This window comes from Streptopelia decaocto, assembly GCF_964273445.1.
Source record: "Streptopelia decaocto genome assembly, chromosome: 7".
NCBI classification, from domain to species: domain Eukaryota; kingdom Metazoa; phylum Chordata; class Aves; order Columbiformes; family Columbidae; genus Streptopelia; species Streptopelia decaocto.
In genome coordinates this window covers 4,429,828-4,453,138 of record NC_138661.1, presented here as the reverse complement: position 1 = coordinate 4,453,138, position 23,311 = coordinate 4,429,828, and the positions used below count along the sequence as shown (strand labels likewise).

Below are 23,311 nucleotides of genomic sequence, written 5' to 3'. Positions count from 1 at the left end.
CTGCCCAAAACTCTGCTTGTCAATTTAAATGGAACTGCATCCTGCCTTTGCCCTTTGAGTCCATTCTTGAGTAGCTTATAGTATCTGCAGATAAAGTTTTGCAGGGTGTTATTTGAGAATGAAACTGCTGACAGAGAACGAAGCACCTGACTGCATCTGCCAGTCAGCAGCCTAGTTATTTACACACTTCAATGGAGAACATATACACGCAGATAGGCACATATCAATACATGCACATATCCAGGACCCCACACAGACAAGAAGGCCATAAAACAGTAAAACAACAGCCACTCTCCAAAAGAAAAAATAATAATAATCTAACTCCACAGCACTGCAAGGTCAAGTAAAACAGATATCTAAATACAAAACATTCCCAAACATGGATAGGTACCTCTCATTTCCTAGAGAACTATGGCACCAGTAAAGTAAGGCATGGAAATTTTTGTTTTTACTCTAGACAAATCTGTTTTCCAATATTGTTCCCATCAGAGAAAACTGTCTCAACTTCCCTCCAGGCATTCCTCTGAAATGTTATATGATAAAAAACAGTGCTCCATCTGAGAAACCTACCCTGGTACATTCTGCTTGCCGCCAGCCTAAGTCAAAGGCACAAACATCTTGTCAAATTCAACAAACCAAAACTTAACATGCAATGTAGTGGGCAAGGTGCTGTCATGCTGACCCTCCTTTTTCTATTTGTAGTTTTTATAAATACACAAGTAATCCAGAACACACATAGCATATGACAAGCATAATACTGTGATATGGTTATTTATAAGCGGGCAAATCAGAAAATTTAACACTTTTTTCCATGCTCCCAGAACAGCTTTATCTTGTGATGATGACATCCAGGAGGCCAAATGCACAATCCTTGTGACTGAAGCCTTCACTGGAGTAAACTCTATTTCCAATAAATTCAGTGGGGACTCTGTGCCCTTGTTGTCAAAAGGAAGTGAAAATGGAAGAGACATCCATCTCAAAGAGTTTACTAGCAGCATCCCATTGCAAAATGCAAAGAGGCACAGGTACAGCTTTGGGTCCTCCAGACACAGCGCAGGAAACCCAAATAGCCAGAGAGAAATGTTATTTTCTACTACCTGCGGCTGAGCAGGTAGTTGCCCTGAATTCTAGCACAAGGGCCCTTCAGTTTCTGTTTGCAGCATACAACAAAAATAGTGACCTTGATTTAGAGAATCCATAAAATCTATAGGATGTGATGGAAACAGTTCCATAGGTTTGCTGTTCCTGCTTATAAAACACATGGTTCCTTTCCACGCCAGGACCAGTCTTGAACTATAACTCCTTATTAGACCCACTGTCTCATTGCCCTCAGTAACAGGCATATATCTCCCTGCCTTTGCGCTCCCTCAGGAAGAGTAACAACACAACACCCACACAAAACGGTCATTTAGTTTATTATGAAAAAAGATTTTTTGGAAAAGACATCCATTTTTTAATCCTGGATGAAATTCTCCGTTCATTTATGCTGTATTGTCCAGTAAATAACAAGCTATTCTACAAACAAATTTATTCTCATGCCTCTGTTTAATATTTGATGCCAAATGGAGAATTAGTGCCTCAGCATCAGCTGAAAACAGCAGATGATGGGAATAAAATCAGAACAGATACACTAGTTATAGTAGTTCCACTAAGGTTAGTGAAAATATTTAGTAGAATGGCAGAGGTGAAGGAGAAAGAGTCCAAATCACCAGGGGAGAAAACAAGCCAAACAATAATAATGCACAAATATCAAACATTAAACACTTTTAGCTACTTCTGTCCTGTAAGTCTGTTTAGTAACAGTTAACGGAGTAACAAATAAGTAATATTACGCTACCCATCCAGCACACTTTTACTCAAGAAACAATGCAGCCATGAACTTTTCTCAGCATAACATTGGATATGAATGGGGTACTGTTGCTTAATCATTCTCCTAAATGTTTATAGGATGGAAATAAGATCTTAATATAACTAGAGGGGCCACAGGAGGGACACTTTAAAGGCCACACTACCATGTGTGTCAATACCAAGAGCTCAGTAACATCTGGTTTAATTCATTTTTGAACTGTTTACTAACTGTAGACTAGGTGTTATTTCCTCTTTGAGACGGGAAATGCCTTTAATTGATGCCAGTGCATCTCCCTCGTGCCAAATGGGCACTCATGAGACACCAAAAAAAACAGTTTAGCAGTTGTGGTAGAAACTAGGGCTCGGATTTGCCTGTTGAGTCCCTCTGGATCACAGGCCCTTGGAACAAAGGTGGTTTCTTACGGTGCACACGTCAGCATAACATTTGGTCTTATAGAGCCTGAATTTGGACAAGGCTTCTCGGTGTTTCTGGGACACAAGTGTATAAGATGATGGCCATTTCCAAAATCTATACCCTCTGTTGTACAAAGAAAATGTATCACTTTAGCATCATGTTTTCTAAAATACCTTCCAAGATAAGGTACGGCCTTTAAGGAACTCTACCCGCCAGTCATTTTTAGAAAGGCATTTTTTAAAAACAATCACCTGTTAGCTAGACTGTTTTGGAGAGACCTTTTGATCAGTTGGACTCAGCTGGTCTTGCAAAAATTAGTTAAACATTAGCAAAGCCACTCATGAATAATTTTTCAGAAAAAAACTGTTTTGGTGTGTTTGGGTTTTTTGTTTTTCACATCTGTGTTTGGCTTTGTGATCACAAAAAGAGAAAGTAGAAACAATTTGAGGCTGCTAGAGAAAGATCAAACTCTCCTCAGATCACCTGTATCAGCAAACACGTTTAAAGTGCAGCTGCAGTTGGGCTGTGTAGATCAGCTCTCTGTGCATTCGCACAAGACATCAAACCACGTTAACAGCCAGATGAACAAGCCAGAAAAGGTCATTTGAAAATCATTATGCATTTGTTTCTACGAGTAACACCTTGAGGCCCCCACTGCGAATGTGGCTGTACTGCAGCCATTTCCTTTCATGTCAGAAATGGTTTTTTTGAAGTCTGGCATAAGGATCACACTGATATTTTGTTAAGAAAAATTTCATGTTCCACAGCAGGTCCTTGAAAACAGCAGTGCAATGCAAGTCTTTGGATTTTTATCATTTGCAACCCAATTTCAACTTTACCTTACATCACAATAAAATTGCTTCAAAGCTCATTTCAGTCTCGTCCCAAGAGAGCATTTGTCCATATCATGAAAACCAGTATTTAATTTAATACGATTACATACACATGCTCATGCAGTCAGATGCCCAACTGGAACCGCAGACTTAAGACAGGTCAGGAAGAAGGTGCATGGTGGGGCTTGGCAGGGAACCTGCTTTAAGTGCTTTTGGCTCTAGTTGAGAACATCAGTTTCTCGTTGGTGAGTTCTGACAACAAACTGCTTTCCAAAGAAAAAAAAAAAAAACAAAACAAAACCAGAAATAAAAGAAATCCCTTCACAAATTCCACTTTGGGCAATCATGTATCGGTGTCATAACTTAAAATCAACAAACCACACAAAGAAGGTGAATCAAAGTTAAACACATATGTGGCCTTTACATTCTTTGGTTCTATTTCTTACACCTACTTTTGCAAACAGACCTCTGATGCATCAGACTCAGCTGGCAGAAGCATTTTATTCAAGTTCTCCCAGTCAGTGCTCTTCCACAGGTATTAACTCCCCCTGGGGAATGCAGGCACAAAGGTAATAAACATATTCATTTCATTACAACATCTCTAAAAATGTAAAAATTCTAAAAAACCAACTGTAAGCTGACCTCCAGCCAAAGTAGACATTAATTATACAGCTTAAGTCAGGCGGATGCTCAAGGAAAAGAGATATAATGTTACACCCAGCTGGATACTTTGTAGTTAGCACAAATGTAATATAAAGCGTACCAGAGTTTGTCAAGTGTCTGTCTGGATTTTCAGTTTTCATTAGTACTATAATTAAAACCACATTTTCAGCTATATTACCTATAACAAGAAAGGAATGAGAAATGAGGTTGTCAAGGTCAGTCTCTTTCTGCTCTTTATACTGAGGATCTGCAGGCCACAAGTTGTTGAATTTGGTGTAAACCAGAGTAATAGGATGGAATGTCACATTACAACCAAACCTTTGTGGTTGAAAAGACAAACTCATGAGGTCACTTCCTTCTAATCGCCAATGGAGCATATTTATCAACAGCCGTATAAGTCAGGAAGACAGGCAGGCAGATGACAGACAGACTGACAGATATATGGAAATACAAACACCCCAAATGCAGATATGACAGAGCTGATGCGCAGACACATTCCTTTTCGGAAAGCTGTGCTTCACCTTACGCTGTCATAGTCCTTCCCATTGCTAAATGACACCACTGTAAATGCTCTTTATGCCCTTTCTACGGCTTGCCACAGAGGACACAGCAAAGATGAGGAAAATATGAACAACTGATAACTTGGACAAGAACAAGATAAGAAGAGTTAGATACAGATTGCCATTTTTTTTTCACTTTCAGAGAGTTCACGATTTTGCTTCAGACCTGTAAGACAAAGGGACAAGGTAGCAGATAGTAAACTTCCTAGCATGGTGACATACTGTTCCAATCATTAGTGGATGCCTTAATTAGAGACTGGTGGTGAAAAGCAGCATAGCTTCGTCAAACTCAGAGGTCAACACCTTACTAACAATCTGGCCTATAAATTTTAGTATTAAAAAATGCATTTTTTTTGTATTCAAGTGCAAATAAATACTTGAAGCATCCAAGGCACCAGTGAGCATGTAATCTGGAAAGCAAATATGGTTTTAGCTTTCAGGAGAACACAGACAAAAAGAAAAAAAAAAGGCAGCAAAGCAGCTGATAACTCATGTTAAATACAAATGACAGTTTGTTTGTGATACTAAAAAGGGATTTTAGCTTCATTTAAAAAAACTGCTATGAAGGAGATGAGTGAACTATTACAACACTGAAAGACTTAAAAACGATACCCCAAAAGATAACATTCTGACAATAAAGTGAAAGAGCTCACATAAAATACAAAAGGTGTGTTGTAAAGAAGGATCAGAAGGGCAGACTTTGAGCTTCATCTAGTCATAAATCAAAAGCTTGTTCTCCATCATTCTTGCCTATGAGGTCAGCTTTGATTCCCAAGCTACAATTCCCAAAGGATGGAGGTATTTCTATTGGCAAGTATGTGTCTGTCTTCCCCCAGGCGGGCTCTGCCAGCCCTGCTGTCACCATGGACTGTCATTATCTCAATCTCTTTACTGCCCAGGATTGTTCCAACCTGGAGCCACAGGGAACTATCACCGGGCTGTGAGAGGAAAACCCAGTTGGAAGGCGAAGGGCATTTGCAACAGATTAATTGACAAAGAAGTTTATCAAGACAGGCCATCTACAAGAGTCGTCATTCTCCTTCACCGTGGCCAAATGCTTTAGCACACTAGTCTCCAGGAGACACGTTAGGAATACAAAATGTTACACAAAATAAAAATAAATGTGTTTAAAAACCCCACCGCTCAAAAACTCTACCACAAAAAAAAAAAAAAGCAGAAGTACAACTTTCTACCCAGTCAAGTGCTTCATATATTTTGTGTCCAAGTAACTTAAGCATTAATCTTTTAGCTTTTCGTCATGAGGACTGTCCCTACTCATAAGAACAGTTTGTGTGAAAAGAACTAGCCATGTGAATACTAGTGCCTCAATCTGCAGTCGGCCATCCCCGTGTTTACCGGTAACAGACAAGCACCTTCCATACAGAAACATTTACAAAACACATTTAGAATTACATTTCCCTGATTTTCATGCAGTGTACTAAATCAAATGATAATTATGAGTTTTATCTACTTTTCATTAACCACAATGTTCCAATTTTTTTATCCTAAGCCTTAAAAATAAAAGTTTATTTCATAATACTTCTTGGGTATTACCCCATTACAGCAGACTTTCATAGTGTCCCTGCACAGTGGATTCTATTATTTGCTCCATTAGTATTACAGTGGTTTTACTTCAGCAATTCTCACTTAATATAGAGAAATGTTCCTGTGTGGTGTAAAACCTGATAGCTACTGCAAGTATCTCTAACAAAAGATAACATTTACAGAGAACAATACAGACATCTGATCCTATAGGTTTCTAGAGATAAAAACCTTCATTCTTTCAGAAACAATTTGTAAAGGAAAGGCATGGAGAGGTGAAAATTCTAAATTTAAGACAATATCGCCCTCTACTGCTTAGGATACATTAAAACCAGGGAGGCTCAGCCTCACCTGCATTAAGTCTTCACACAACACAGACATGAATAAGCTCCTGACCCAGAGATGCTTCACAAACCTTGGCGGCTTCACAGCCTGGGAGTTGTTCTCTCCCACACAAGCTGAGCGAACTCAGCGAGGGCAGAGCAAGAACTCCACAGCAAGACATTGCTAAGTGCAGGACAAAGATTATTTATGCATCCTCTCTCTGAAATGAGCACACAACTCCCTTGAGCGCAGGGAAACTGACATAGGTACGTTTGCATGCTGTGCAAGCCCTATGTGTAGGTCTTGTTTTTCCCTGACCAGGTAGTCTGTGTCTACCAGACTTATATAAAAGAGGTACAGATTGCTCAATGGGATAATATGCTTAGGTACCATCATACATCCCAAAGCATCTTTACCTTAAGCATTCTAAACTTCCCTACAAACAATAACCCCATAAGTCCAAAATCACATGGTGGAATAATAGTATACACTAAGCCAACAAGGGGACTAGGTCAAAATTGTTCTTGTAGCCAACAGAAGTGCACCAAAAGATTGTAATTTCTTTATTGTTTTCAAAAACTATTATTACTTTGGTGCAAGTTTGGCTTTGGGAAGTGCTTTGGAGCTTCTTCTCAGTCCAGCCACTGAGCTGATCATTGCCAGTTGTCATGTACAATCCACTTTTCATCACGTCACAATCCGATCAAGAAATGGTTTGTTGTTTTTGCGTGGAATAAAATGATGCTTCAAAATGAGGATTTCTTTGATTTTCAGTCAGCTCATGAGGTACCCACTTTTTCAACTTTCCAATTTGCTTCAAATGCCAAACCACCGTAGAATGGTCAACGCTGAGTTCTACAGCAACTTCTTGTGTAGTTGTAGGAGGATCAGCTTTGATGATTGCTCTCAACTGGTTTCATCAACTTCCAATGGCCACAACTACACTCGTCATCTTCAAGGCTCTTGTCTCCTCTGCAAAACTTCTGTAACCACCACTGCACTGGACGTTTGTTATCAGTTCCTGGGCCAAACACGTTGTTGATGTTGCTAGTTGTCTCCACTGCTTTACAACCCGTTTTTAACTCAAATAAGAAAACTGCTCAAATTTGCTTTTCATCTAACATCATTTACATAATCTAAAAATAAATATAAAATAAAGAGCAAGTAATAAGCCAGAAGAAAAAAAAAAAGGTGAGAAAAGCGCATTAAAATGATCCATAACATAACCGCATTTATTTAAGAATGTATTCCAATTTTAAATGTCAAATTTCAACAATGCCAAACCAGCAATTCCTTTTGCACCAACAAATCTTTGAGACCTGATTTCCCTCTATAAAAGCAGTGTTTACTCTTTGTCATTATAGCTTAATTACTCAAGTGTCTATTACTTCTATTTTTATTATAGCTTTGACCAATGTAATATGGTAGTCAAGCCCACATAAGGTTCTTGGATCCTTGTTAGCACTATTCTAAAAACAGGCTTAGTGTCTGTCACCTGCCACCCAGTGACCTTCATTCCATTTCAAGAAACAAAGCTGTTTGGTGAACTCATTATCAGATGCCTTTGAAATTATTGAGTGAACACCTGCTTCTACCAATTTACTCTTCATTTTCATTTTGTTGGTTATTTGTTTGGTTTTGATGCTTGTTTTCATTCTACTGACACTATAATTTCTCAGTGAGTCAGTTCCTCAGAGACATCTTTAATAAAGACAGACTCTAGTCATGGAAGATCCCCATGCTACTCTGCAAAGAACATTGATTTAAATAATTCATTTAGTCTTCAGCTTCAACCTTAACTTCATTAAGGATTCCTCTTACAACATTATCAATAGGCCATAAAAATTCTGCTTCCAATATGACTGGAAAAAGCACATTAGTAGTTTTGCATCTCCAGGGAGTTTGCTGCTCAAAACCTTTTTATCTGTGTAATTATCATCTTACATTTAACTTGGGATTTTTATTCCCATAATCTAAATATGACTGCATCTTTGATGGATGTCTATTAAATTCAAATAGCCTTATCTTCTCTACTGTTTAAGTAATACATCCCTTTTCTTTTGTTGTTTTAGTTCTTCAAATGTTTCCTTACTGTCACAGACTCCATGCAACCTGCACCATAAGACCCGGAAGATGACACTTCCAGCTGAATTTTGCTGATTGATTCACAATTACTGTGTGCAGGATTTAGGTTTAAGAAAAAATAGTAACTGGAAGATCGCAAAGCTTGTCTCGCCAGAAGTTTGCTATTGAGGTGATATCAATGCTTCTGTGAAGCACCGGACACAGCTGGAGATGGAACTTCAGAGAGGTTGGACAAGCTCCTCGGCTGACATATTTTGCTTGCAGATATTATGATCACCATGTTTTGAGCCAGGATGATTTTAAGCAGAATCCTAAATCACTCCCCTGCGACAAATGATTCTCTCTGAAGTGAAATTAGTAGACATCCAGCATAATAAGTGATAAACCCGCTGGCAGCGTGTAGGTAGTCCATTCACTCCTTTTCCTTCCAGTGCACAAGCTTCAGGCACGTATGGTGCTTTGATCTCTCTGCCATCACCACCCAACCTCAGCTCCTGACCACTGCCATCATTTTGTCTGTTCACGGGCTTCAACAATACTATAAAGATGGCTCAGTGAAATTCATTAGCTTGTCTTTTACAGGAGATTTAAGGAGATAATTTGAAAACACTATTGCTCCTAGTTTCCCAAATATAAAAGTAAGATTTAGGAGACAAAAAGGACTTACTGCTTCTGATACTTCTTACTAGGCCAGCTGGGCAACCTAGATCCTTTTTGATCAAACTCCATTTATATATATACTTTTTTATATTTATATATATGTAAATGAAAGAACTGTGATAAACGAAGGGCAGACAAGAAACACGCATCATCTCATGCCAGCTGCACGCAACGGCATAATTCTCGACTATAAGTAGCACTGGACCTTCTTTATCACTATAAAAGGCTCAACATTTCAATCCAGAATAAACAGGGATTTGTTGAAAACTGCAAGTCAAAATATCCTGATTCCAGCGACACTTACATAATTAGTTTCAATATAAGCAGGGCTGCACCCTGCCTAGAAATGTAGAAGTTCATTTCCATTAAAAATTGCCAGTAACAATTATAAAACTGCACGGACTACTATTTTATTCACCTGTGTCCTCAGCAGTTACTCTCCAACACTGTTTTTCATCACCAGTTTTAGGGCCAAATCTCAGTTCTGGTTTTAATTCAATTGACAAGTAGGATTTATAGAGCTAGACAGAGCTTAAGCCTCTCTTTCTTTCAACTCTTCGCTCCATGGTACCATCCTGGCAAAACAATCCATAAATCCAGTCCTATGGCAGCAGAAGCAGCATATAACACCATATTCACAAGTAAGTTGCTCCGCAAACCAACGGCTGTTTTCAGTACTCAGCGTGTCTTTGTTCAGAGCTACAGAAAAATGACAGTTTTGAAGCTTTATTGACGGAAAAGACAGGCAATCCATGAGCTTTACGCTTCTGGTCAGCTGTCTGCCACAAATGTATTTGCGTTGTGATGGAAAGCAAAGAAAAACCACATGCAAGGGAAGAAAAAAAAAAGTTCTCTCAAAAAATGTGGAGTAGGAGGGTAGTTGCTTGTTACTCTGAAATAACACAGCTTGCAAAGAATCTCTCTTCAACAAACACTTCAGCTTGGAGCAGATAATCACCATTCACAAATATTTCCGTTAATGTTCTTTTGGCGCAGTTTTAGAATAAAACCCCAACAAAACATACTCAAGTGTAGCTGAAGAACTAAGTAACAATGTGGAAAACTGATGGAATCTCCCAAAATTGTGCTTGCAATTCTAAAATTTTGTTATCTCAAGTTTTCTCCAAACATTACACATTTTTATCTCATGCAACAAGAATTTTCCATTCACATCCTCACTGGGAGGTACAATGTAAAGTTTGTAATGTAGTGGCATTAAGTTTTCTACAAACCTACAGTTTAAAGTCAAGGGTGAAGAAACACAGAAGATGCTTGAAAATGTTGAAACTCTGTTCCATCTATCATTTTTTACCCACCAAAAAACAATCTGAAAAACTGAAATTATGTCATGGGATCTTCTGGTGATATAACCAGTGGATTGCTCCCAAAGACATTACAGTACATCTCTTGTAACACTATGCATATTAATTACTTACTAAAATACAACATCCAGAAAATGAGATATGAAAAGAGAGGTGACTAATAAGTCTTTGGCATTACATATGTTTGTTTGGAATAATAAGTTGCCAATGATTTTTAAATTATTTTAATAGTTTGGATGTTTCAGATTTCATTTTGGCTCCTTACAGGAAAAGAACATAGCTTGTTGATTAAAGGTTTCTTTTTGAAAATACATCCTAAGACTATATACCATCAAGTTCATTCTCTCCTTTTTCCACATTGGTCCTTGGTGGTCCCTGTCCACTCCACTCCATACACACCAGTTCACTCCCAGACTTTTACCTGAAGTAAATCAATTATTTAGTTTTGTCTGGGAAACCTGAGTGCGGAACAGCAGGTAGAAGATACTACATGTATGAACCACTCCCCTGGCCCCAGGACAGCAAAACCAGGTCAGGCTTAATTCTGTCAGAATTTTAACACTTCACTGGTATGACAAGCAACACACTTGGGGTATGAAGATCTTCACTTTGTCTTTGGTTTTGTGCACACAGATTTGAGTCAAGTATAACCAGAGTAACATTTGAAAGCCAGCTGGCTTTCAGGAGCTTGACTGTTTGAAAAAAAAAATGACCTGAAACCTTTACAGGTTTGAATAGGATTGCTTTCACAGGACTCACGATTGGGTCCATGAGAAAATTCTCAGCTGACCCACCAGAACTGTCTTGATTTTCATACACCACTTGCTTACACTCCAAATTTTGTATACAGATATTGCTGCCAGACCATAAACCTGTTCTACGCATGTGTATTTAAAGCCTGGGAGATAGGGCACCTTGGAAAACCTTGTTGTTTTACTCAACTCACTGTAAATTATTTCTAATATTTCTGGAAGGGTATTTAATACTGCATTAAAGGCATAAGTGTCTATGTCAAGCAACATAATTATCTCTCAACAAAAAAAAAAAAGGCAACCAAAAAATATAAGTCCAAGCAGCTACCATGTAAACACAAACTTACCACTCAAATTATTACTGATTGTTGTCAACGCTCACAGTAAGCAATTATTTTCTTATATGAAGTACAGATTTCCCATGTTCTAACTTTTGTCCATTGCCTTTTTCTGCTACACACCTATAAGAAGAGCATGTCTCCATCTTTTTTAGATCCTCACATTAGGTATTTGTAGACAGCAGTTCCCAGCCCAACCATTTATCTGGTTATTTATCAAAACTCTCGTTAAATCATGCATTCTTCATCACCTCTCTCACCAATGAAATAAATCTTCCAAACTATGTATTTCAGCCCATGCCTGTGACCGTTTTTTTCTTCACTTTGCACAGGCCTCCCATCTATAAACTAACAAAAACTTCCAGAAGATAAAGTCTTGATGTTGATGCATTCCTTTTTATATGGCAAAAGAACACTTTCTGGCAGACCAAGACAAGCAAGATGATCTAGATGCTTTAGTACATTACAATTTGACATGATGGACAACAGCTTGATGTAAGAAATAAACAACTCTAACAGGTACCAAGCTAATTAAATATAATATTTGTTGTTTAACACTGCAAGATGCCTAAAGTAATAAGGAATCTCACAGGACCTTCCCAGGTTTGTTTTGTTGTTTGTTTTCCCAACCTTTCTCCTCCATTTACTTCAGATTTCACACTTACATATTATAATTATACATTTCTGCCACAACAGAAGCTTTAGCTGCCACAACGAGCTTTAGCCTCACATTTGGCAGAGTCCTTGGTATTACCAGCTCTTATTACCATTTTAGATCCCATACTGAGTTCTACCACATGAAGGCACCCAAACTCCAGAGAATCCCTTTGATCTTCTCAAAGGACAACCAGGAGCATTATCATCATTGCTATTTTTTTTACCTTTATCCATCTCATGTCACTGCTTCCATAATGATATAACCCACAGAGTTAAATTCTGCAACACCTTTCACATGAATAGGCAAAAATCAATCACAGGGGAAAAAAAATACAGTTAATTTCACATCTGTATCAAACAGTTCCACATAATCTGCAGGGGCACAAGGGCTAAAAAGACATTGAACAGAAGTGAACAACATACCTGATCCTTCATGTAGCAGCTGCAGGAGTTAAAGTGATGTTTGCAACTACAGTGGCTGGCTGTCCTCATGTTGCCTCAATTCTTCAGACATATTTCTTCCCATTTCTCGTCTTAGTCACCACCATCTGCAATGTTTTAATTCTCCATTATGCTCAGTAATGTAATTTTTGTACATCTGCTATCATATTCTGGGGTTTAATGAACTGGTCTCCTCCTTGATCCCCTCATCATCTGCTTCTTCATTCCCTGAATTCACCCTAAATCCTGTGATACCAAGCAATTTGTTCCTACAATCCTTCTCAGGCAGATTTCAATAAACCCTCCAGCTGTGGAACTAATATTATGAATGTGGAACTAAAAACCTGTAATCTCCACACCTGGAGAACTTGCACTGACACCACCAGGAAGCCCTCCAAACACAAACAACTTAAGGAAATTAGTATACAACCACACTTTTGACTTTAAAAAACATCTTTGAAAGTCTCCATGACAACATTTTATCCTCTAGATCTATGTCAAAAATCACGGTTCGTGCCTGGCTCCTTCACAACACAGTTCTACACATGTCTAAGCACAGACAGTAGAAATGCCTTAATCCAGTTTTTAAAACCCAAATTCCACACTAACAATTTATGCATTTCTCCCTATTAATTAATGACCAGAATTACTGGCATGATGAACCAGAGATGCTGCAAAAAGAGCTCTACTAAAATGCGCTAAGCACGGGCAGCATCCTAGCTCTTAAAAATCAGGTAGCCAGAATCTTCTTTTCCCCTGGAGCTTTCATGCTAGTTAGGCTCAGAGAAAAACTCCATGCAATACACTTAAAGCCTATGTGCACAAAATGTTAGAAAAGAGGAACATGTGAAGAGGAGGATGTGCACACATCAAATTGCTTTAAGTCTGAATTTTCCAGAGGATCCCACCAGAGGATGCATTGCAGCCACCTTCGCTTTCCTTTGCGTGGAGCTGAGGCACCTGCCCAAGCAACCGTGCTAAGGGCACATCTGTGAGGTCTGAACACGTTGAAGAGCTGCATGTCCTACTGCTGCCACAATATTTGACACTGAGTTTAACAGAGCAAACGTTGCTCATTTACTGCTTCTAATAAGTCCCATTTTCTCTGCACACAGAACTGACCACCCAAAACCTCCACAAGGCAGCTGTGAGTCCCACAGAAACCCCCCTGCAGCCACAAAGGCCACAAAAACCACACTAGTACCAAAAAGGGCCACAAACTGCACCCCAACCCGCTAAACTCAAGCACATCCCTGCTCCCACATGCACCATGAGGGAGGCCTGTGTGGCTGTAGATTCCTCATCCCACAGGCCCACTTTTCAAGAACGTCCCTTCCCTTCAACTTCTCCCTCCTACCCCACAGCAGATTTATGACCGACAGAGACAAATGGAAACCAAAGGCCAGCGCTGCAGGAGCTGAGGAGCACTTCCCACTCACTAGGTGCTTTCCAGCACTGCACTGACCTCAGGAACAGCCTCCCAGACAAAAAGGGCTGGGGCAACCTGGATGCGAGTCACAGACAGCTAAAAAAGCCCGTCCCCAGCCCTTTTCCAGTCAGAAAACAGCTTTAAAAAGGAATTAAGTGAAGGGGGAGCCGCGCGCGCGCTGCCACCCTCACCCTGCCGGCAACGGCCACCCGGGGCTCGAGCCACACCGCCTTCCCGCCACACCGCCTCAGCCAATCAGCGCAAAGATCACCACCGCCCTCTTTGTTTTTATTCTTTTAAGCCCGCCTCTCTTTCACGGCCCACCAATCAGAGCGCTCCTCTGGCGAAGCGCGGCAGCTTCTCATTGGGCAAAGGGGGAGACGGGCTCTGCCAATGCGGTAGCTCGGGTGGGCGGGGCCAGTTCGAACGGGCGGCGGTGGGGGAGCGGCGCCATGGTGCAGCCGGTGAGGGGCGGGGATCGCGACAGGGAGCGGGATCCCCGGGTCATCTCAGCCGGGGGCAGGGCGGGCCCCGACCCCCAGGTAAGTTCCTCGCTCTTGTCCCGCCGCAGGCCTGCGCGACGCCAGCGGGAGACTTTGACTCTTCGGATGAAGAGGGCGCTGAGGGGGACCCGAGGCCGCTGCCCATCTCCTGGTGAGACGCGCCCGGGACCGGCGGGAATTGAACATTAAAGGGCGTTTGATGCAAAACGGGAGTTTTTCCCTGGAGGAAACTGTGGTGACCGGCCAGAGCGGGGACGGGGGCTGTGGCTGAACTGGTGTCCCCACCAAGGGATTGATTCCCTGGGCCGCTTTTGGAAGCGTTTGCTGGTCACTGTCAGTCACGCTTGATAGATTTTTTTTTTTTTGACAAATCTCGTGGGGATTTGTCAGTGCTTTTCTCCTCTTGGGCAGGGGTATGTGATGAAGTACGTGTCCACACGTGAGATTCCCTTGCCTGGTTTATTCTTAAAAGTGAATTACAGGTAGGTAACTCTTCCCCCACTAAAGGGGACCTGCAAGAAGGCTGGAGAGGGGCTTTTTTCAATGGTCTGTAGTGACAGAACAAGAGGCAACGGCTTAAAACTGAAAGAGGGGAGGTTTAGATTAGATATAAAGAAGAAATTATTTCCCATGTGAGTGGTGAGAACCTGGCCCAGATTGCCCAGAGAGGTGGTGGCTGAACCATCCCTGGAGACATCCCAGGCCAGGCTGGACGGGGCTCTGAGCAACCTGAGCTGGTGAAGATGTCCCTGCTCATGGCAGGGGTGGCACTGGGGGAGCTGGGAAGGTCCCTTCAACCCAAACCGTCCTGTGATTCTCCTGGTCCCACAGAAAAGCAATGTCTGGTAGTGAGTTATCTGTATTCAAATAACAAAAATGTTCTGGGTTGGTTTTTGTTGTTTTTGGGGGGCTTTTTAAAATTATATTTTGTATTTCCTGGTAGGTTGACTTTGTCTCCTGTCTACTCTTCTAAATTCCTGGGATTATGTTCCCTTCCAGGTAAGAAGTATTCACTGAAATTTGCAGGCATGTTTGAAGCTGAAGAGAGGCAATATCTTGTACCCCAAAATTATGTGTTCCATTTAGTTGTTGGAGTGACTTGATTTATAATCTACCACTGGAATAATTGTTTCAAAAATACCAAGACCAATTGAGAGAATATCTTAACACAAGATAATTTGGCAGAGTGGGAGGAGAACAGCAGCTGTCCTCCATTGTCAGTTAAAATATTGGGATTTTTAGCCTGGCTTGCTGTTTATAACAAGCAACAACATAAGTGAAACAAGACTGCTTTGACAAATAATTCCTTTATAAGATATATTTGGCTCAAATTACACTCACTCGATCTGCTCACAGTTCTGCACTGCTCTCCCTTAGCATCTGGGTTGTACTACTATGACCAGGATATAAAAATAAACATACAGGCTTTCACTGTATTTTTATCTACCAAAACTGCAGCCATGGTGAATCTCCTGTGGTCACAGAAAAGATAGAACTGCTGGTGGTGACATTGTGAACTTTCTCTGTTTCATTCAAAGCAGTTACTTGACTTTCATCAGCCAGCTGAGAAGTACAAGCTTGGGGCTAGCACCACACTGAAGAACTAGAAAACAAGTGTTGAATAATATTTGAATTTAAGTTATCTTGAAGTGGATGATGGCCAGTGCTAGTGAAAATCCCACTACCACTCCAACACTGGTTAATATATATATATGCCAAAAAATAGCTGCATTATGTTTTTAAGCTACCTGAGCTGTCTAATCTTCAGATGCATCCAGTCGTAGCCATGCTGATACAGCTTTTGGTCTGCAGGATTCTGCTGACTCGTTTTCAAAAGGTGTTTCAAGATACACACAATCCTGAGCATTGCCAGGGTAGACCTGAAGATTCTGTGCCTACGGGGCTGTAAGAGAAGGAGGGGAGACAGAGGGAAGGTGCAGCGCAAATATTCTGAGCAGTTACATCTCAAACCAAACAACAGCTGTGAATATTGCAGTGCAGTGTTCTGTAGGGGCTGCAAAAATGCCTTGGTAGTGTGATGTGAGGAAAAAACAGAAGTGGGGATACACTGAAGACTGGATAGTGAGGAGGATTTTTAACCTAATTTATGCTGAATATTATAGAACAGGGAACTTACTTTCCTACCAGTTAACCAGATAACTTTGAAGTGATCTCTATCCAGCCCTTTTATTTGTTGGGGTTTTTTGTTTTATGGGTTTTTTGTTTGTGGTGTTGGGTTTTGGTTTTGGGGGATTTTTTTCAAGCTGTACCCTGATTTATAATATCCAAAGCTCTTCATCTGGAAAATGCATAGCATCTTTAAAACTTGGGTGGGTTGTGGGGTTTTTTTAATCCTATTACATTACAGTATTAAGCAGATAATGGAGTTTAAAGTGTCTTTTGCGCTAGTGATCTATTTGCAAAAATAAGAACTGTGTTTTACATGGGGTGTGGTTTTGGCTTTTGCTTTCATTTTGGCGGGGAGTTTGTGCTCTATTCTTCAGCTGTAGCAGCCATTCCATAAATGTCACTTGCCTGTTGTGGTAATTGTCATTCATAATTTGTTTTAGGTTGCAGGTTTAAGGATATTAGAAGAAATCTTCAGAAAGATATACGTGAGTCTTCTGGCCAGTATATAAAGGCCTCTCTCTTCCAGGCAGTAGATGCAGCAAATATCTTAGTGCTGTCACCATTATGAGCACTAGATACAACTTTCAAGTGTGCAGTGCCACTTTATCTCTGGCTTCTCTACCAAATATTGGATAAGTAGTCAGATAATTTCCAGGCTGGAGCTGTACAGGCTTATCTTTTGGAGTAACCACAAGATCTGCTAAGTCACGTGCAGGAGAATCCGTCTTTAAAGCAGCTAAGACCAAGATAAATTACAAACTTGTAATCTCCTTTTCCCAGAGGAAAGTGAGGTTGGGATAGAAAAGGTGAAATAATGTAAAGATTTTGCCGAGTATTCATCTGTAAACACTAGTAGGGGAGAGATGAATACCAACAGCAAAACCCCACTGTGTTTGGGCACAGTCGCAGCTGGAGATGGGACAGACTCATGCTTAAGCTGGCAGCAATTAGCTGAGTTTTGATGTGCTTTTAGTGAGGCTCATCTTGAGATTCCCTCTGAACCCAGAAAAATGCTCTCAGGGGTCACCTGGAGGCAAATGTGGGTAAGACTCAGCAGAAGTAAATGCTGCTCAAAGAAATACTGCTAACTCCTATTGTCTTAACCTCAAAGATTAAACAAGAGAACCAGTACCAAGTAGCTTATCTGTTTATCATTAAGCTTGATAGGCTTTTGTTTATTTGCAAGTGTCTTAATTTGTTGGCAGAAGAACTAAAGAACTACGGGACCCAGGATATATTTGTGCTCTGTACCAGAGGAGAGCTCTTAAAATACCGAGTACCAAACCTTATAGACGCCTACCAACAGCACGGGATCTGTGTGCACCACTATCCTATTCCTGATGGGGACACTCCTGACATTGCCAACTGCTGTAAAATTCTGGAAGAGCTCAAAAACTGCCTGGAAAGTAACCGGAAAACAATCATACAGTAGGTTCTGGTTGTCTCCCTTTCACCCCACATTCCTGTAAAAGATACCGGCTTCTCTCTAGGTGCGTGACCAGCTGAAAATGAACCCTGTCAAATGACAGTTGCATTTTTTAGAGTTAGTTCAAGCTGTGAAAAGCCACCTGTTTCTCCTCGTGCAACTTTTGGAGCTACCTTGTCCTTTGTAAGATCCAAATCTCCCATTTCCCATTGTTCTCTTCAGCAAACGCTTCACATCATGTGTTGAACGGCACCAGACAACTCCTCACTGCCAGCCCCCTTGGATATTGGGTGTATGATATGAGTTGTAAGCTAAAGCAGCTGTTGTTAGAGGATAACACACCTCTGGGCTGTTTATCAAGGAGTCAGTGGGTTCCAGCAGTGCAAAATTCACTTGTAATTTGCCTGAAATAGGTTTAAAATAATTTCTTTAGACAGTTGTAGCGGAGCTCGGAGTAGAGGGGGGAAAACTTTCCAAGTTCCGTGTTCCCTGAATGATCCCGTTGACAGCTCCCCGCACAGACACCCACTGAGTCCTTGGGCTCCCTGCTGTCATCAGCAGCTCACAACTGTCATCAAAGCCTGAATCTGGAGTAAGATTTAAAGAAAACCGAAATTTTCCACTTTTGTGCCCTTTTCTGTTCTCCTGTGCCTTTGGGACTATTACCATGAATGAAGGGAAACTTTAAAATTGCAGTTTCTCTAGAAAGCCGCTGCTTAAGGAAGGTGTGACGAATAAATACGAGATAGCCTTGCAGGTATATTCCAACTCTCTTGTACCACTGCTCCTCTTGATTAAATTAAGGCAAGAATTGTGTGGGTGTATTTACTTATCGAGGCGCTCTGGGTGTTGCAGCATAGTACAGCTCAGTACAACCAAATGTTTTTATTCTCTTTTCAGCTGTTACGGCGGCCTCGGACGCTCATGTCTTAGTAAGCACTTACCTTCCCTTTCTCAATGCCTGACTAACCCACCCCGCACACCTGTTTTTGGGAGACGGCGTTGCCTAAAGGAGCCAAATTCTCGAAGCTTAACTGGTTACAATGCAAAGTGCCCCTGCGGGTAGCAGGTTAGGTATTATAGTATATGTGGGCCCGTTTCTTGAGAAAGGTGTTGTCAAATGGTAAGAACATGAGCTGCCTGTATAGCAACTGTTGGCAGTGAGTGACATAAGTATGTTATGGTATAGCTCTGAGTGTGTAGGTGAGAGGATGGAGGGTCAGGCGGGGTCAGTCTTTCAGTGGGGTGATAAAAAGTTCTCTCTTATTTTCTCACAATTTTCACTGCAAATTTTAGTCTCCTCTGACCAATGGGATTGCACTTTCCCCTCTTCTCTCAATGACTCCTCAGGAAAAGGAGATGAAACTCTTCTTCTGCATCTTTCTTCAGCCCAATGTTCCCCCTAAAGCTTTGCAGGGGCATCAGTTATTGTGTGTGTGCCAGAAGGTGATAATGCCAAAAAAGCAAATGCAGTCAGAAGACACAAAGGGCAACTAACTGGGTGTACTGGGACTCATTCTTCAAAAGCCTAGAATTTGCCTCCCAAATGCTTCTGGAAACACAGGGGGGAAACTGGGAGGGTTTTCACCTGTTTCCAAAGCCTGTGGGCTCAGGTGGGAGCAGGCGGGCACATGGGACCAGGACCAACAAATAGTATTCAGCAAAAGATGCAGCAGATCTGTGACCCCCATACGATGAGGTTGAGTTTTACTGGAGTGGTTTTCATGGAACAAACCTATTACCGCACAAAAGTGGTGCTGTGCGCAGGAGGAGGTGCTCAGTAGCACAGGGGTGTATTTACTTCTCTTTTACAGTAGCTGCGTGTCTCCTGCTTCGGCTTTCAGACACGCTGGCACCTCAGCAAGCCATAGACAGCCTGAGGAACCTGAGAGGATCTGGGGCGATACAGACCATCAAGGTAATGAGGCTAAGAAAGGTAAAACGTGTGGAAATAAGGGCAGAGAGCTCAGACGGTCAACTCCTTCCTTCCCAAAGCGATCCCACTGTCTTTCTGAGAAGTTCCCCTGCTGCTCTCCTGCCTTTGAGCCAACCATCTTGTTCTGTCTCCTCTCAATTCAACAGCTGTTCTCCCCACCTCTTCTTCACCATCATTAGTAACTAGTTGCTCTCTCCTCCTTATCCCTGCTCATCACTGTTGTCCCTTTTTCTGTTGCTCACATTCTCCTCACAACTTCTACTTGATTCTTCGGCCTTGATTTCGTTCCGTCTCACTAACCTGTGTAGCTGTGTTCACGTTCCGTAGCCATCACATCCATACACTGGCAGCCTTCATTTAAGGAGCATCCCTGGCACTAGTGTTAAAACCTACATGGAGGGAGGCCTAAGTTGCTGAACATAATTTCTTTTTTCTTATTTTGGTGGGATTTTCAGCTACTCTGTGTACATATTTGTGTTGTCACAAGTCCTAAATGTTACATTCTTAAAACAGTTCTATGTACAGGAAAGAGGAGCTGACATTTAAAAAGTTAACAAGATAATCATTTCTGAGAGGGAAGTGCTGCCCAAAGACTGTTTCTCTGTTAGCTCTAAGCCTCTCTGGAAGGCAAATCTTGTTTAAACTACTTGTTGAGAATCAGTTTTCAACAAACCAAAGGGGCAGGTGGGGGGCAGCTTGCATGTCTGGTTGAAGAAACAGGGAAGGATTGAACAAATGTTGTAACGAGAAGCCCTCAGAGCCGCTCAGGGTGGACGATCTGTCCTTTAGCCACTGCTGACCAACATTTTTATCTCATTTTGAACACTTGCATCTTACTACTCCACGTGATGTACAAGCTGACCTAAGAACTCTTAGTACACTCTTAGTACAAACTGTTGTACATCATCACAATAACTCAAGGCTCTATTCTGCACCATGGACTCCTTACGGAGAGAGTAATGGTGATCCAAATAAAGCAGCTTGGAATTCTGACATGAAACTTCCACCTATGAGGGCCGTGGTTTGCATTAGCTTGATCTCATGTGTGCCCTTTATGAGGAGCCACAAGATCCAAGCTCGGATCCATGATGAGAAATTCCAGGGGGTTTGGAATAAGCACAAAAAGAGCAAATAAATGGACTAGAGGGTGCAGTTTTAATTCTGGGGTATCAAACAGCTTTTTAAGATGGGTAATGCCTTTTCCTGAAGTACAGAGCACTCATTACAAACCCGATTGTGCTTTTTCAGCAATACAATTACCTCCATGACTTTCGAGAGAACCTGGCTGCACATCTGGCAACAAAGGACACGGTATTAAGATCAGTATCACGATAACTAATACTGGAGCGGTGCATCTTTGTGTCTACATGGCTGACGGACGCCTGGACAAAACATCTCCCGACCTTCGCAATTTCCCGTCGCTCCAGCCCGTGCGACACAGCCACTCACTTTAACTTCTGTATGTAAAATGTTGAGGGTGGGGATGGAAATCTTACAGGACACACTGCATCTTCCTTAATTTAATACTCACCACCTTAAAAATACATGGAAGTGTATTGGTGTTCATTACTGCTCTGCCGGTGGCCTGCATGCCTAACTAGCTCACTTTCCACAGAATAATTACTCTTACACAATGTTAACTTCACATTTAACACCACAGATACGCGTGTGCTGCCGTTCAGCCGATGTTTTAACGTTGACATCCTATGCGCTGCTTCTGTGAACAAAGCGGAGGGAGGCTGGGCTGCCAAAACAGCGACCAAATTTCATTTTGCTTCATCTGTGTTCTATGTAGCATGAGAATTGGGAGGAGCACTTGGACGTGAAGGCAAAATAGGGGAGGAAAGCGATTAGTTTGTAAATCCTCCCAGCTAAGTGCGGACTTCAGCGCTGACAGACTGGCTTCTGCTCCGGGGGCAGGGGAAGAGGTGAAAGAGAACTCCTCATCCACCGCCTTCCTAAGAACCACGCTGGGAAAATGGAGCGAGGTAAAAATTACATGGAAAAAACCTTGGCTCTAGTTTTAAACTGAAAATCAAGCATAGAAATTTTCACCCTGGAGCGCTTGTGCCTTATGAACTAGTAAGAGCTTTCTGAAATATCACAGTTCTGCGTAGTGTGTTTGGTGATATTTAGGAATGAGATCCCCTCGTTCCAACAGAAGGAGGTTTTATAGTGTGCTAAAGCAAGCAGGCGGGTTTTATGTGACTGTGGCAGGACGAGACACTCTGCGATAGCTGCGTGGGTGAGTCTGGCACAGCCCATCTGCAGGATCACACCAAAGCAAGTAAATAAACAACCCGCTGTGGGCTGGAGAGAATCTCACAGCAACATCTCTCTAACAGTTCACGTCCCTCCTGGTTAACTCCATCCACTCACAAACACCAGAGAAGATGATCAGACTCCTGAAGAAAACATTTAAACTAGTTCTGTCCTATTCGGAGGAAGCAATGATCATCCACTCCAGTGCCCAGGGGTCCTGGGACCCCCTGTGAGGTCATTTTGGCTCTGGGGTGATACCCTGTGTCACCCACACTCTGCCTTTTGTTGTGAGACAAACCAGCGGAGTCAGAGGAACTGTTGCCTGTGGGCTGATGTTGCTGTGAGCTGTACTGGTGTCCTGTCCTGCCTTGTCACCATCTGTTTCCCTGTAGTTCATGCTGTCACTCCTCCCAGGCGACACTTTTTTTCCCTAGTGCTGCAAGAAACCACCTGGTTACATGTCCAGCACTGAGATGGGGCCGTGTCCTGTCACTTTGAAGGCAGACAATAGGAATGCTTCCACTTTCCGCAGCACAGAGTCGCTTACAGAGAACACTTTGCTCAAAACTCGCATTGTTGTGTCAGTATTCTCCAGCACAAATCAGAAAATCAAAAGCACTGTCTGTCTGTCCAATCTTCAGCGCTGAGTCCTTGCAGCTGAAGGTATTCGGGTATTAAATATATGTCAGATGGCTGGAAACTTTCTGACAGGGAGAGAGAAACGTTCTTTATTTTCTCCATAATCTTTTACCTCTTAGAACTCCCAAAATCAATTAATACCACAGCCACATTTGGAATGTGAAACAACTGGTACTCAGTGAGGCATCACGGGTGCTGCTCCACGTACTCACAAAGATAAAACGGGGTGCGAGGCGCACATCGCTGGGTGCGGGGGACAAGGTTCACCCCGCAGCCGGGTGGTTGCTGGCAGACATTAACCTCGTTTTAAATAAAGATGCTGACTGTGGTTCCTAAGCAGCTTTCTCTGAGGGACTCTGCTGGGCAGTCCTCACACTTCACACACTCCGTTCTTCCAGGAATTCTTAACTTGCCCTTCTGACCTTTCTCTGTGATGCTTTGACAGTTTAAAGACCTTTGAAATAAAATTAAATCCTTCAGTTCTCATGTATTTAACCAGGACAGAACGCAAACAAGCATTTTGTTCTGGGGTTAGTGGTGAATTCA

General features: G+C 41.8%; 1 protein-coding gene and 1 long non-coding RNA gene across 3 annotated transcripts in view; one reads left to right on the top strand and one right to left on the bottom strand.

Moving 5' to 3' along the window:
- LOC309442700 overlaps nucleotides 1-14,121 on the bottom strand; it is a 45,170-nt gene extending 31,049 nt beyond the window's left edge. The window contains exons 1-2 of the long non-coding RNA XR_014184655.1: nucleotides 14,061-14,121; nucleotides 12,423-12,547 (exon numbers count right to left, since the gene is read on the bottom strand). This is a non-coding gene — a long non-coding RNA (uncharacterized lncRNA). The remainder of the gene's footprint in view (nucleotides 1-12,422; nucleotides 12,548-14,060) is intronic.
- Nucleotides 14,122-14,279: 158 nt separating this feature from the next.
- Nucleotides 14,280-21,408, top strand: CDKN3 (cyclin dependent kinase inhibitor 3). 2 transcript variants are annotated; one of them, XM_082059206.1, is made up of 8 exons: nucleotides 14,280-14,333; nucleotides 14,441-14,523; nucleotides 15,316-15,371; nucleotides 16,943-16,987; nucleotides 17,708-17,930; nucleotides 18,829-18,860; nucleotides 19,743-19,846; nucleotides 21,113-21,408. In XM_082059206.1, exons 1-8 carry the CDS (start codon nucleotides 14,322-14,324, stop codon nucleotides 21,197-21,199), a joined length of 642 nt encoding a protein of 213 aa, XP_081915332.1. In that variant the 5' UTR covers nucleotides 14,280-14,321; the 3' UTR covers nucleotides 21,200-21,408. The 2 variants fall into 2 exon arrangements, with proteins under 2 accessions (XP_081915332.1, XP_081915333.1); XM_082059207.1 differs by lacking the exon at nucleotides 18,829-18,860.
- Nucleotides 21,409-23,311: the final 1,903 nt, after the last annotated feature.